Source organism: Canis lupus, chromosome 8, assembly GCF_003254725.2.
Source record: "Canis lupus dingo isolate Sandy chromosome 8, ASM325472v2, whole genome shotgun sequence".
In the NCBI taxonomy this organism is placed as follows: domain Eukaryota; kingdom Metazoa; phylum Chordata; class Mammalia; order Carnivora; family Canidae; genus Canis; species Canis lupus.
In genome coordinates this window covers 43401836-43415487 of record NC_064250.1, presented here as the reverse complement: position 1 = coordinate 43415487, position 13652 = coordinate 43401836, and the positions used below count along the sequence as shown (strand labels likewise).

General features: G+C 49.6%; 1 protein-coding gene across 2 annotated transcripts in view; it reads right to left on the bottom strand.

Annotated features, from left to right (window-relative positions):
• Window positions 1–5924: 5924 nt before the first annotated feature.
• Window positions 5925–13652, bottom strand: part of PLEKHD1 (pleckstrin homology and coiled-coil domain containing D1) — a 32270-nt gene continuing 24542 nt past the window's right edge. Inside the window, exons 9-13 of one of the 2 annotated variants that reach the window (XM_035720020.2) lie at window positions 13209–13387; window positions 12540–12672; window positions 12048–12192; window positions 11570–11719; window positions 5925–6403 (exon numbers count right to left, since the gene is read on the bottom strand). In XM_035720020.2, the coding sequence (XP_035575913.1) occupies window positions 6390–6403; window positions 11570–11719; window positions 12048–12192; window positions 12540–12672; window positions 13209–13387 (621 nt within the window). In that variant the 3' untranslated portion in view covers window positions 5925–6389. Of the gene's footprint in view, window positions 6404–9265; window positions 11322–11569; window positions 11720–12047; window positions 12193–12539; window positions 12673–13208; window positions 13388–13652 lie in introns of those variants that run through there. The other variant, XM_025443281.3, reaches the window with a different exon arrangement.

Genomic DNA, 13652 nt, shown 5'->3' with positions numbered 1-13652 from the left:
AGGCTTTCTCCTCACCCACACCAGTGATTCAACCAAGCCGTGGGCACATGACCTGAGCCATGGGTCCTGTCCCTTCCCTGGGGTGAATATAGGCAGCCTCAAGGAAAGGGGTTGCTTTTTCCCCTGGCCAAGCTGGGGCTGCAAGCGGCTAGGTCTTCTCCCAGATGTTTGCAGTGAGGGAGAGCAAGATCAACACACAAAGAGAAACAAAGAGGAGCAGAGAGAGAACCAAGATCCTGGTGTCAGGGTCTCCAGTTCTCAGAGATATTTCCAGCCTCATGAGCCAATATGTTCTGTCATGGCAACCAGAAGTATCCTGATGGGCCCTCCCTCTTCCCAAGTGAATTCTTCTCAGTTGCCTCTTCTCCTCCTCTCCCACCCCATCTGAACAAATTCCTTTCCCTCTGTCTTGATTTGTATAGCTCTATAGTGGAGAGAAATGCATCTTGTTTCCAACCTCTGTTCACCTAGGAAATGTTAGAGAAGCAAGAGGAGCCAGTGCAGCTTAAAAGGCCTAGGAACAGCAAGACATCTGGGCTATTTCCCTGGTTTGGTTATTGTGGACACTGCTGCTATAAACATTGGGGTGCTGGTGCCCCTTCAGATCACTATGTTTGTATCTTTGGGGTAAAGACCCAAAGACCACTGACCCAGTAGTACAATTGCTGGGTCATAGTGTAGTTCTATTTTCAACTTTTTGAGGAACCTGTATACTGTTTTCCAGAGTGGCTGTACTAGTTTGCATTTCCAACAGTGTAACGGGTTTCCCCTTTTTCCACATCCCCGCCAACATCTGTCCTTTCCTGACTTGTTAATTTTAGCCATTATGACCAGGATGAGGTGGTATATCGTTGTGGTTTTGATTTGTTTCCCTGTTGCCGAGTGATGTTGAGCATTTTCTCATGTTTCTGTTGGCCATTTGTATATCTTCTTGGAGAAATGTCTGTTCATGCCTTCTACCCATCTCTTCATTAGATTATTTGTTTCTTGGGTGTTGAATTTAGTAAGTTCTTTATAGATTTTGGACACTAGCCCTTTATCTGACATGTCATTTGCAAATATCTTCTCCCATTTGCAACAACGTGGATGGAACTATGCTAAGTGAAATAAGTCAATCAGAGAAAGATAATTATCATATGATCTCACTCATACGTGGAATTTTTTTTTTTCATACGTGGAATTTAAGAAACAAAACAGAGGATCATAGGGGAAGAGAGGAAAAAAATATAAAAGATGAAATCAGAAAGGGAGAAAAACATATGAAACTCTTAATCAAAGGAAACAAACTGAGAATTGCCGGAGGGGAGGGGGTGGGGAGGATGGGGTAACTGGGTGATAGGCATTAAGAGGACACATGATATAATGAGCACTGGGTGTTATATAAGACTGATGAGTCACTGACCTCTACCTCTGAAACCAATAATACATTGTATGTTAACTAATGGAATTTAAATGAAAAAAACAAAAAAAAAACCTCTAAAAAAAAAGAAAGGCCCAGGAACTCAAGAATATGTCACAGAACTCAGAGAATGACAGAAACGGTTCACACTGAAGACAGGTAGAGACATAGAAAGGAGCCAGAAATTCCTTTCCCTCTCTCTTGATTTGTATAGTTCTAAAGTGGAGAGAATGCTTCTTGCTTCCAACCTCTGTTCATCTAGGAAATGTTAGAGGAGCAAGAGGAGCCAGTGCAGCTTAAAAGGCCTAGGGACAGCGAGACATCTGGGCTCTTTCCCTGGTTTGGCTATTGTGGACATTGCTGGCCAGAGAGGGGAGACAAAGTTGTGTGCTGTGCCAAACTGGGCATATGGGCTCCTCCTGGTACTCACAGCACCCCCAGGCTGCTGCCAACGAAAAATGTGTTCAGTTCCCACTCAGGTGAGAGGCAGCCATGGCCCCAGCTTCCCTCCTTTTCCTGAGGATTTCCCACTAATATTAGGCCTCAGTTCCTCAGCCCTGACTTATAGGCTTTACCCTGAATACCAAATAGAACAAGCTCCGTGTGTGTGTGTGTGTGTGTGTGTGTGTGTGTGTGTGTCTGGACGGAGAAGGAGAGGCTTTTCAACCAAGTGGCTTAGAAATGTCCCATCAGACAGACTGAGTATGAGCAAGACCACCATCACTCAAGGAAATTTCACAGAGCGCAGACCTGCGCTCTCTTTGTCAACATAATATAGTGTTTGCATGAAGCTTTACAATTCACAGAGCTCTCTCCCTACCCCAGCTCTCTGGATCCTCTCAACAACCTGTGAAGTGGTAAGGGCAGGCATTGCTGCTACATTTACACTTGAGGACTATACCTTTACAGCTGAGAGATCCAATGCCCAGAAATGTTAACTAATTTGCCCAAGTCACACAGCATGTAATTGGTGAAACCCGAACTCCTCTGCACCAGTGCTCAGTTCTGTACCCTGAAGGCTGGAGCCCTGTGTTCCTAGTCACCAGCACATAGTCTACTGAGCAAATAAGCCAGTCCCCACCAGCCCCCCTGAACAGGCAGAGAGGCGGAATTGGCAGTGCTAAGTGATGGGGCTTTATAGGCATTCCTGAAAAATCTCTTCTGCCCAAAAATATCTCAAGTAGAAATTCATGGTTTAGGATAAGCACCACAAACTCCTTTAATCCTCTTAGCCCCCACGGGTAACCAAGGCTATCAAAAACTGGTTACCAATGGGCTAATATTCTGAGTCACGAACATCTATTCAGTGATGTGCCTGATGTTCAGGTCAGCAGCCACCAAGACACAAGGGCAGGACAGGCAAGTTGGTGTTTTTGTTTTCTTCAGGGAGGTTCTTTTTTTTTTTTTTTAAGATTTTATTTATTTATTCATGATAGTCACACAGAGAGAGAGAGAGATTGAGAGAGGCAGAGACACAGGCAGAGGGAGAAGCAGAATCCACACAGGGAGCCCGATGTGGGATTCGATCCCGGGTCTCCAGGATCGTGCCCTGGGCCAAAGGCAGGCGCTAAACCGCTGCGCCGCCCAGGGATCCCTTCAGGGAGGTTCTGGGCTGCTGGGATGCTCCTTCATTTCCACAGTGTTGCTTATAGCGTACAGCAAGACTGCTGGCTGCTCGTTAGCGTCCGTAGTCACCGTTTACCCGCCACATTTCCCAGACTCTCCTGCAGGGGATGAGGCCACGTGACTGAGTTCCCATCAATTAAATGAGAACAGAGGTGCTCTAGGCTACTTCAAGGCACAATGGAAAAGGGAAACTCTTATGGACTTCTGGAGACTATAACCCCAAGGGCAACCTTGGAAGCGAGAGTTGATGAATGAAAAGTGGTTGTCATACAGGTCCCTGACTGACATCTAAAGGACTCTCCGAAACCAAGCTGAACAAACAACCAGGCTTTTGATTCTTGTTCACTCCCTGGCACCAGGACAGAGCTTGGCACAAAGAATAACATTATCTAATTTAAGACATCCTTGAGTATGAGGCATAGCATTATTTTACATACTACTGAGAGATTTAAAATGCTGACAATTAAACTATGACACTCTGACACTATGCGTGCACTCAGAATTTTTATTTTATAATTACTGAAAGAGTTCTTTTAGATTTGATGAGTCATAGATTTTCATCGTAAATCACTCTTGTGCATAATAATACAGGAAATAGAGGTGAAATAATGGACTAAGGTATTTCTAGAACTTCTCATTCCAAATCTGATTCCTCTCTCTTTGAGATTCACAATGTCCATCTTCTTTTCACATGCTGGCATCCTCTGAGGCATCAAGAGTCTTGATGATACAGCACTTCTCAAAAGAATCCATAAAAGAACTAAGTGTCATATGTGCTGGGCTCTGCAGCCAGCTTTACGATTCTGTGGATCTAGCTGTATCATATTGCAAGTGAGCCCAGAAATGTCTGATTCACCACCTCCTCAGCAACCATGTGACTCTTATGAAGAGCATGCTCTGTATTTTAGGATTTTTTTTCGCCAAACTATTGACAGTCTACACATTTTGATGTTAGGATGCTGATGTCTGCAAAGGCAATGACAACCTCACCGATATTGCCATGTGCTTGATTTCAGCTCAGGCCATGATCTTGGGGTCCTGGGATAGAGTCCAACATGGGGCTCTGTGCTCAGCATGGAGCCTGGAGAGATTTTTCTCTCCATCTCCCTTTGCTCCCCACCTCCCAGGTTGTGTGCTCTCTTTCTAAAATAAATAAATTAATTAAAAAAAAAAACACTTAAGATATATCCTGATTTTAGAGATTTTGAGTTGTGAGGGGTGTATGTCTAGAATTTTTTAAAATATGATTTGGGGCTCTCAATAGATATTTGTTGACTGAATGAGTAGATGAATTCTAGTTCCCATCCTATAACTGAAAATGTTGTGATTTCCTTAGGACAAGGTCTCTCAGTCTTTGGGGCTCACACAACAACTCTGAAAAAGCTAAGGTGACTATCAATTGGGCAACTCTTGTTTGAAAAGAAGAGAAAAAAGCAATCAAAAAGGTCTCCACAATATGGAAAGATCAATCAGATCCCATAACAAGTAGTCCTGAGATAGGGCAGATCTAGTACTGCAGAACTTTGTGACGGATCAGTAAGGACCAAGTCTCCTTGTCATGTTTTCAGACACAGCTGCTGTCATGGTCACAAGTTGGCTACCTTCTTTCTAGGTGTCATATCCAGACATGCAGTGTCCAGTGGGCAAAAAAGGGATCATGTCTTCCCTATGACTCTAAAGGTGAAAAGCCTGTATCAGAAGTCCTCCAGCAAACTTCTCATCTCTCAATTTTTTTTTAAGATTTTATTTATTTACTCAGAGACACAGAGAGAGAGAGAGGCAGAGACACAGGCAGAGGGAAAAGCAGGCTCCACGTAGGGAGCCTGACATGGGACTTGATCCCAGGTCTTCAGGATCACACCCTGGGCTGAAGGCAGCGCTAAACCGCTGTGCCACCTGGGCTGCCCACAAACTTTGAATCTCATGGGCCATCATGGTCCCATGCCCACCCCTCAGGCAATCCCCAGTAGAGAAGTGTGATGACCAGAATTACTCAAGGTTTTGAAACCATCTAAATCCATACCCTCATTGTACAAAGGGGAGATGGAATGGCTTGCCACTCTCTCAGGATCAATCACTGGCTCTACAGGGCCACCCAGACCTCTTAGATTCCCATCAGGTGCTGCCCATTGGCTACGTCCTCCAAGAGAGGATGCTTCTGTTCCAGAGGACGCTGACTGGGAAGTTTTGGGGAGGGTAGATGAGGGAGAAGTGGAAGAGACCGCCAGCCTCAAAGTGGTTGGAGGCAGCAAGAAGAGGCCTGGTTGCTTTACAAAGTTCTTAGGATGAGAAGCTCTGACCCTCAGGGCCTGCTATGCTAGACTAGCCAGACTTTCAGAATGGAAGAATTCTTGGAAAACTCTTAGTTACCAAGCAACTGAGTCAATCCCTTAAGAACCCATAGTAGGTGGGACACCTGGGTTGCTCAGTGGCTGAGCATCTACTTGTGGCTCAGGTCGTGATCCCGGGGTCCTGGGATCGAGTCCAGCATCAGGCTTCCCACAGGGAGCCTGCTTCTCCTTCTGCCTATGTCTCTGCCCCTCTCTCTCTGTCTCTTGTGAATAAATGAATAAAATCTTAAAAAAAAAAAAAAAGAACCCATAATAGAAAAGATCTGAGCACAGACTCTGGTGCCTAGAACATAGAGGAACTCAATATCTTTTTATTTGCTGGAGGTAAGAAGGCAGGAAGAAAGAAATGAAGGGAAGAAGGGAGAAAGAAAAGAAACCCACTAAAAAAATTTTACACAGGCAGCCTGGGTGGCTCAGCGGTTTAGTGCTGCCTTCAGCCCAGGGTGTGATCCTGGAGACCTGGGATCGAGTCCCATGTTGGGATCCTTGCATGGAGCCTGCTTCTTCCTCTGCCTCTCTCTCTCTCTCTCTCTCTCTCTCTCTCTGTGTCTCTCATGAATAAATAAAATCTTTTTAAAAAATTTTACATGGAATTATTTACATATAATATTTTACATATGCTAGTAGGAACACTGGCCTTGAACTCAAATATCTGAACCGACACTTAGAAGCTGTGTGACCTTGGGCAAAGCTTCCTTAACCTCTGTGGCTTCAAGGGGAGGGAATCTTGTAAGGATAAAAAGAAGAAATTGGTGTGAAAGCACATGCTGTATAACAGACTTAAGAGATGATGGCTGAAGCGGAGACTTTTGTTTCATATCTGAAAGGGGAGAACAACTGGGCGATTCTTCCCCAATAATGCAGAACCTGAGCAGAGTCCCAAAGCCCTCCCCCTTCTCCGGGAGCCTTAGCTCACTTTGCCACCAGATTTTGCAGACCCGGTGCAGAGCATGCTGCCATCTGCCGGGAAGAAGGAGGAAGTGAACTCCGAAGCATCCCTTCACACCAGGCCATTATGAGGAGCAACCTGGAAAAAAGAGAAGCATCTGGGCCCAATTTCCCGTCCTCTCTGCTGTGATTCTCTTATCCCTTAAGACAGGAAGGGCTCTCATCATTGGTCAACAACTTATGGCAAAATAAGATTTAAGTTTTTCTTTTTGAAAGGGGTAGGATATTATTCAGCCTTAAAAAGGAAGAACATTCTGACACATGTTACAATGTGAACAAAACTTGAGGACAGTTAACTTAACAATGAGGTAAGCCAGTCATAAAAAGACACATACCATATGATGCCATTTTTACGAGGTATCTAAAGGAGTCAAATTCATAGAAATAGAAAGTAGAATGGTAGTTGGCAGGGGCTGGGGAGGAAGAACCAGGGAGTTGTTTAATGCATAGCATTCCAGCTTTGCAAGATGAAAAGTTCTGGAGGAGACACCTGGGTGGCTCAGCAGTTGAGCGCCTGCCTTCAGCTCAGGGCATGATCCTGGGGTCTGGGATTGAATCCCGCATCCTTCTCCCTGTGAGGAGCCCGGAACTCTTCCTATGTCTCTGATTCTCTCTGTGTCTCTCATAAATAAACTAAATAAAATATTTTAGAAAACCCCTAAAAGTTCTGGAGATGGTTGCACAACTAGATCCTAGGATCGAGCCCTGAATTGGGCTTCCTGCTCAGTGGGGAGTCTGCTTCTCTTCTTCTCAAATAAATAAATAAATAAATAAAACCTTTTGAAAAATGGTCAAAATGGTGACTTTTTATGTTAGGTATATTTTACCACAGTGAAAAAAATAACAGTAAGTGATAGAGATTAATAAGCACATGGTAGGCCCTTGACTTCGTGCAATGGAATCCCAATAAATATTTGTGGATGAAGATGGAAAGAAGTGATGCTGACAGACGGTCTCAGACATCAGGGTGAACACGAGAATGGACATCTTTCCTTCCCCCCAGGATGGCCTTCCAAGTAGTGAAATTAGTCACAACTGCCTTCTCTTTGAGGTGATAAATTAGTTTTCCTGTTCTCATCTAAACACTAAAATTTGGGATCCCTGGGTGGCGGCAGCGGTTTGGCGCCTGCCTTTGGCCCAGGGTGTGATCCTGGAGACCCGGGATCGAATCCCACGTCGGGCTCCCGGTGCATGGAGACTGCTTCTTCTCCCTCTGCCTCTGTCTCTGCCTCTCTCTCTCTGTGTGTGACTATCATAAAAAAAATAAAATTCAGAAAAAAATAATAAAAATAAACACTAAAATTTAAAAATAAATACACACTAAAATTTTCTGGCAATAGCATGGCCTCAAGTTCAACCTGAGCCAGAGCATCCTTCCTCCCTGAGAACTGTATTTCTGTGATCAGCGCTGGCAGTGGCGACCACGTTTTGTTCATCCCAGGGCTGCAGGGTCCCAGTTTATAGAACTTGAGAACTATAAAGGCTCTGAGCAGCCTCATGAGATTTAAGAGATTTATCTCCTACCTAATAAAAATACATACATATAAAAAATATTTTAAATAGTGACTTATTAAAAGTTGCAGAGCTGAGACCTGAACTTTCACCATCAGAGACACTCCCACCTCACCCTCACAGCAGCAAGCAGCATGTGGGACAAGTTCCTTCCCTTTTCTCGTGACAGGGTTACTGCTCTGCTAGAGAAAAGGTTCTCCTGTGGTCAGTGACATCCCAAGGCCCATGAGCCACAGTTTTTGCCTGGGTAACAGGACAGGTTGAGTCTGTTCTAGGCAGGACCCTCAGCCTAGAGGCAGGGATCAGATCCTGCAGGAGAAGCAAGGCAGGGTGCAGCAGGTGAGCCCCCAAATGCACTGTCAGCTAGCTCTGGCTTTGCAATCTCCTGGAGCCCCTGAGGTGGAGCCTCCTGACTTTGAACAGCCCTGTCTCAACCCAACTTCTCTGCCTGGTCAGAGTCTCACCCAGAAGCAAAGCCAGAACACTCCTTGCTCACCAGGGGTATGTGAAGTAAAAGAAGTAACTGCCCCCCAAGTCCAAGCCATAAGGTTTCCAGCTTTGGAAAGCCCTTGCAGCAGCCTGGGAGTCGGAGCATCCCTATCCTGGCTCCTCACAGAAGCACCAGATTCCCCAGGGGCTGCTGGCCTTTATCTGAGGGCTTCAGAGCAGCCCCTTTTGTCTGGTGGTTTTAATGACTACCTTTCATTTAGACCAACTCTGACACAGACTGCATCTCTGTGACTCAAGCAAGTCTCTGCTCCACCATCATCATTCACTGGGGGCTCCAAATTTTACTCAGATGGTACTTGACCACCCGCAGGCCGCTGCATGGGATAGGATGGGGGAAGGGGGTGGCAGTGACATCCCTCCAGAGATAAATATAGTCAGTGGATCCTTCCCAGGAGCTGGCAGCTGGGCAGTGGGTCAGCTCCTGAGTGTTTTACGGATCTCTGACCTCGCCCATTAACATACTGTTGGGGAACAGCATTACAACCATCCGGTCATTACCATTTCTTACTCTCTCTTATGGGATTACAAAACAAAAAGCATACACTTCTCCTCAGCAGAGAAGGCATGCTGTCAATTTCCAGTGGGAATACTGAAGCCAGCAAGCCATAAAACTAGATGTCCTTTGCTTCCCTGAGGCTATTCCCACTCATGAAGTCTGCTCCCTTTGGTCAGTGCTCAAATCAGAATAAAATCAAGCTGATAGTGCTGTTACATGGGGCCGACCAGGATCTCAGGGTGGGAACACAGACTTTTTGGTTAATTATTAGGAAGCCTCTCCCAGGAGGTGCAGCAACCAGAGTATTTCTTCACACTTAGAGAAACACACCTGCTTATTAAGACTACATGCAAGTGATTGTACAATTCCACACTTGGCCTGCAGGGGGAAACATCTCTCTAGCAATGATCACACCACCAGCGGTTCGGCAGGAAACCCATTTAATTGGCCAAGGAGTATGGGTTCTGGTTTTTTTTTAAAAATCAGATCAATACATTTCCAATAAGTAATTTCCACTGTGATATACTTTCATATAGAGATATTGCTCTTTTACTATTTACAGTGTTAGGTACATAGTGAGCTTTCAACAAATAAATACTTATGGACTGATCAGTTGCTTGGAAATAACCCAGACTTGCCGAGGCATAGAAAGTAGAGGGGGAAACGGGAGGAAAGGAACTAGGGATTGGTGAATGTTCACGGAAAAGCACTTCTTTTCAGGTTAATAGCTTGCCTGGGGGAAAAATGCATTTGAAAATTTCCAAAAGACCTTTCTCCAAGAACAAACCATTATCAACCTAATTCTTTAAAAACAAAACAAAACAAAAAATGGTAATCTTTATTTTATACATCTTTCTCCTAATTTCAAAGTCCATCCTATATACATGTCAGATAAGTGAGTTCCAAGTTTATGCAGGTTTCTACGTGTTTAAAGTTTTTACATTTAGACTTATCTCTTTTTTTTTTTTTTTTTTTTTTTTTGACTTATCTCTTTTCAAATGTATCGATTCTAAGTGCCTCTGCCCTGGAACCCCTCCACCCCACTTCCCAATCAGAGCCCACCCAGGACTCTAGCTGAGGCCCCCTTAGCTTCACCAGGCAGCCCTGAGCACAGAGCAGGGCACCACAAGCCTGGCCTGGGCAGCTGTCCAGTAGACATGCATGTGTTTTGAGGGGAGGCCAGCACCTCGCTGGGGCTTGCCCTGCAGTCATCTGTGTGCTGCTCAGACTGGGCTCCTGGCTCTGTTTGCCAAGCAGCAGAGGATCAGCACCTTTAATACCACCAGTGACCATGAGCAGCCTGATCCCAGGCAGATCCAACGTCCAGGCCTGCATCTTCCAGGATCACATTGCTTCACTGGGTAAAGCCTCCGCAGTGAGAGGAGACAGCAAGGTGACCAAGCAGGGGCAGCTCAGAGGGAGACCTCTGCGATCCCACAGACCCACAGCACCACCACTGCCAGAGGCAGCTGCCTCCCTACCCAACCAGGAGTAAACAGTGCAGGAGGCAGGGCCTCCTTGTTCCATCCCTTAGGCTTACTACCGACCTCTGGGAGAGCGCTCAGCATCACTGCTGGCCCCAGATCCCAGGCAGGGCGCTGGGCCCTCGGTACACAGTAGGAAGAATGTGGGGGTTAAGGGGCAGGGTCACATTCCCTCCAAGCCAGCTGAAGCTACAGGTGGATGATCTCACCTGAGGATGGAAGTGAGTGGGTAGCCTCTCAGCCAGGGCCCAACCTCAGGAAAGGAGGCACCATAGCATGTGTGGTATGCCACAAACCCAAAAGTCACTGTGTTAGGTCCCTCTCTTCCCTTCCCTACAATGTGGTAAAAGTGAGGGGCCTTGGCTGAGGGATGTGTATGGGCCTCAGAAGCAAAGAAAGGGTTAGAAACCTGGGGTGGGAGTGGGGGGGGGGAAGCAGGTGTCAAGGTGGGGAGGGGAGGCCTTTATACATGAAGACAGGGAAGCAGCATCACTGAGAGATGGGCACAATGGCTGTGGGCCCTGCCCACCCCGTTCCCCAACCAAAATGTCTCCAAGCACAGCCAGGCCCCTCCTGACCTCACCAGGTGAGCACCAGGTAACAACCAGGCAGCACCCAGCTTGGGCCTGATGGGCCCGGATATAAACCCAAGGATAGGGGCTGGGGTGGAGGTGAGGGAAGTGCCATCCCTGTCCTTTGAGGGTGGGGTGCAGCTCTGGCCCAGAGGGGAGCAGAGAGGTGCCAGGGGGAGTTAGATCCTCCCCGGCACCCCTCCCCCCACCCAGCCACTGAGGAAAGACCTGGGGGGCAGGGGAGGAGCACCCATCACTTTCCACCCCGGGGGACCACGGAGGGGGCTCCTGGCTGGTTTGCCATGATGTGGTAGATGGATTCTCGGAAGCGCTGGTCCCGGCTGAGCCTCTTGGCCACCTCCTTCAGCTCCTCCATGTTGTTGGCATCCAGCTGGGAGGTCATGAAAGACTGGGACGGCTTCACTGGGGAGACGGTGGCCGTGAGCGGCCCCTGGCTCACCAAGGCTCGGCCGGCCCCCACCCCACGGGCTGCCGGGCTGCCGCAGCCACCGGCTCCCGAATCCGGGGGGAAGCCGAGGCTGCTGGAGCCAGTCCCAGGCCGCCCGGTCCAGCCTCGGCGCTGGATCCGCGCGCCCCGGCCCCGCCCCCCCCCCGGCCCCGCCCGGGCGCCCACTCGGGCCGCGCGCGCCGCCAGCCGCCGCCGCACTCACTGTCGTTCCAGGAGGTGCTGGACCGGCGCCGGTGGAAGCGGCAGCTCTTGATGCGGCGAGTGGCCGCCTTGTGGATGTACACGGAGTTCTTCATGATGACCGGCATCTTGGCCTCCAGCTCGGCGTTCCGGATGCACTCCTCGAAGAACCCTGCGGCCGCAGGTGCGCGCTCTGCTCCCGCCGGCCGCGCGCGCTCCGCCCCGCGCCGCCGCGCCCCCGCGCCCCGCTCCGCGCCCCCGCGTCCCCCGCGTCCCCCGCGCCCGGCTCCAGCTGGGAGCGCGCCCACCCGCCCTGCAGGTTCCACTTCGAGAGCCGGGAGGAAGCCGCGCCCCGGCCGCGCCCGCCGCGGGAGCCCCGAGGGGAACCTCCCCGCGCAGCGCGGCCCACCTGCTGCGCCCCCCGCCCCGGGCCCGGCGCTCGGGGGCTGGCCTCGGGCGGGGGGCGGGGGCTGGCCCCGGGCGGGGGGGGCAGGGCTTACTTTTCAGGTGGCTCACGTCAGCGCGCATCCTCTCCTCCTTCTCCTTGTTCCGCACCTTGGAGTTGAGCCCCTGTTCCAGGCTTCTCAAGGCCCCCTCTGCCTCCCGCAGACGCCTCTCCAGGTCCATGCGGACCTTCACCTCGGCCTGAGGGCACCGGGAAGAGAGCCGCGAGCGGGCTCCTGGGGGCCGTTGCCGTCTCCCCCCGAAGCCTTCCCTGATGGTGCCCCGCCTCAGGCCGGCTGGCTCGCCTCTGGGCTTGGATGGAAGTTACCACACCCTGCCTCGGTCCCCCGCCCGTGGCCACTTGGCCTGGACTCAGCCCCGGCGTCTGGCAGGGGGCTCCCAATGCTGCCCCGCCCAGGCAGCACCCTCGCTGCTTCCCCAAGTGGCGGCTCCATCAGGCTGGCAGTGGTAATTCAGGTAGTTGCAGGTAAGGAATGTGAGGGAAGGTTCCCGAACACAGGCCGCCGCCAGCAGGCCCAAGCCAGCACCTTGAGCTCCCGCTCGGCCTGCTGCTTCTCTGCGGTCAGCTCCTGCAGCGAGTTCTGCAAGGCCTGGGACTGGCTGGAGTAGAACTCCCGCTCTTCCTCCAGGGCCCGGGAGCGCTCCTCGTTCTCCTTCATCCTGCCGGGTGGGCGTGGAAGAGGTGTGCTCACTCACCTAGGGGGCTTTCCAGTGGGAGGGCAGCCCCTCCTAGACACCCGCTCCAGAAACCCTGAGACCCAGGCTTCTTGAGCCCCAGAACTTTCTGGGTTCTGTCACCCAGGGGATGAGAGGGGGTGCTGTGGTCCGAAGTTAGAAGACTGGAGTCTTGGGTCCAGGTCTTCCTAGTTCTGTGACCTTAGGAAGGTCCTATCAATCCTCTGAGGTTGTTTCCTCCTTTGTACAAAGGAGCTATGAGGTCCTGCCCAGCCTGCCACAAAGCATCATTAGACGGACCTACTGCCTGTCCATATGGTTCACACCAGTGCAAGGAGATAATGATCAAGTCAGCTACCCGTAGTGCAAGTTTTCTTCCCATTTGCCCGGTGGAGAAACTGAGTCCCAGACAAAAGGAAGTAAGTGATCTATCTGGTCAATGCCAGCTAGAGCCTAAGAATCCGGGTATGCAGTTCAAGGAAAGTTATCAAACTAGATTCAGGGGTTGAAGGGCCTCTCACCGCTTCTCAGCCAGGAGCTTCTCTTCCAAGAGCTGCTGCATCTTCTCCTCTATCTGCCTCAGGTTGCTATGGAGACCCCCACTGGGAGGGGGCTGCTCACTCTGATTGGCCAGTGTCTGCAACTGGTTCTCATTCTCTTCCAGCATAGCCAGGGTTTTCTTCTTCTCTATGGAGAGTTCCTGGCATGGAAGGACAGAAGGAAGAGAAAGAACCTAATTTAGATTCTCTAACATGGCTGCCCTCACCTGCCTTTCAATTTCAGGAAAGGGTGCCCTCCTTACTCAATGTTCTAGAGACACCCGAAATATCTTCCATCTTCCCTGAAGGTAAAAGGACAACCAAGATCTCCTTCTTTACAAAGAGGCAAGGTTACTCCTCCATTGAGGAACTTTGGGAGGCACCCAATGCAGCTTACAGTGGAGGTAGCACCTACTTCAACTGGGG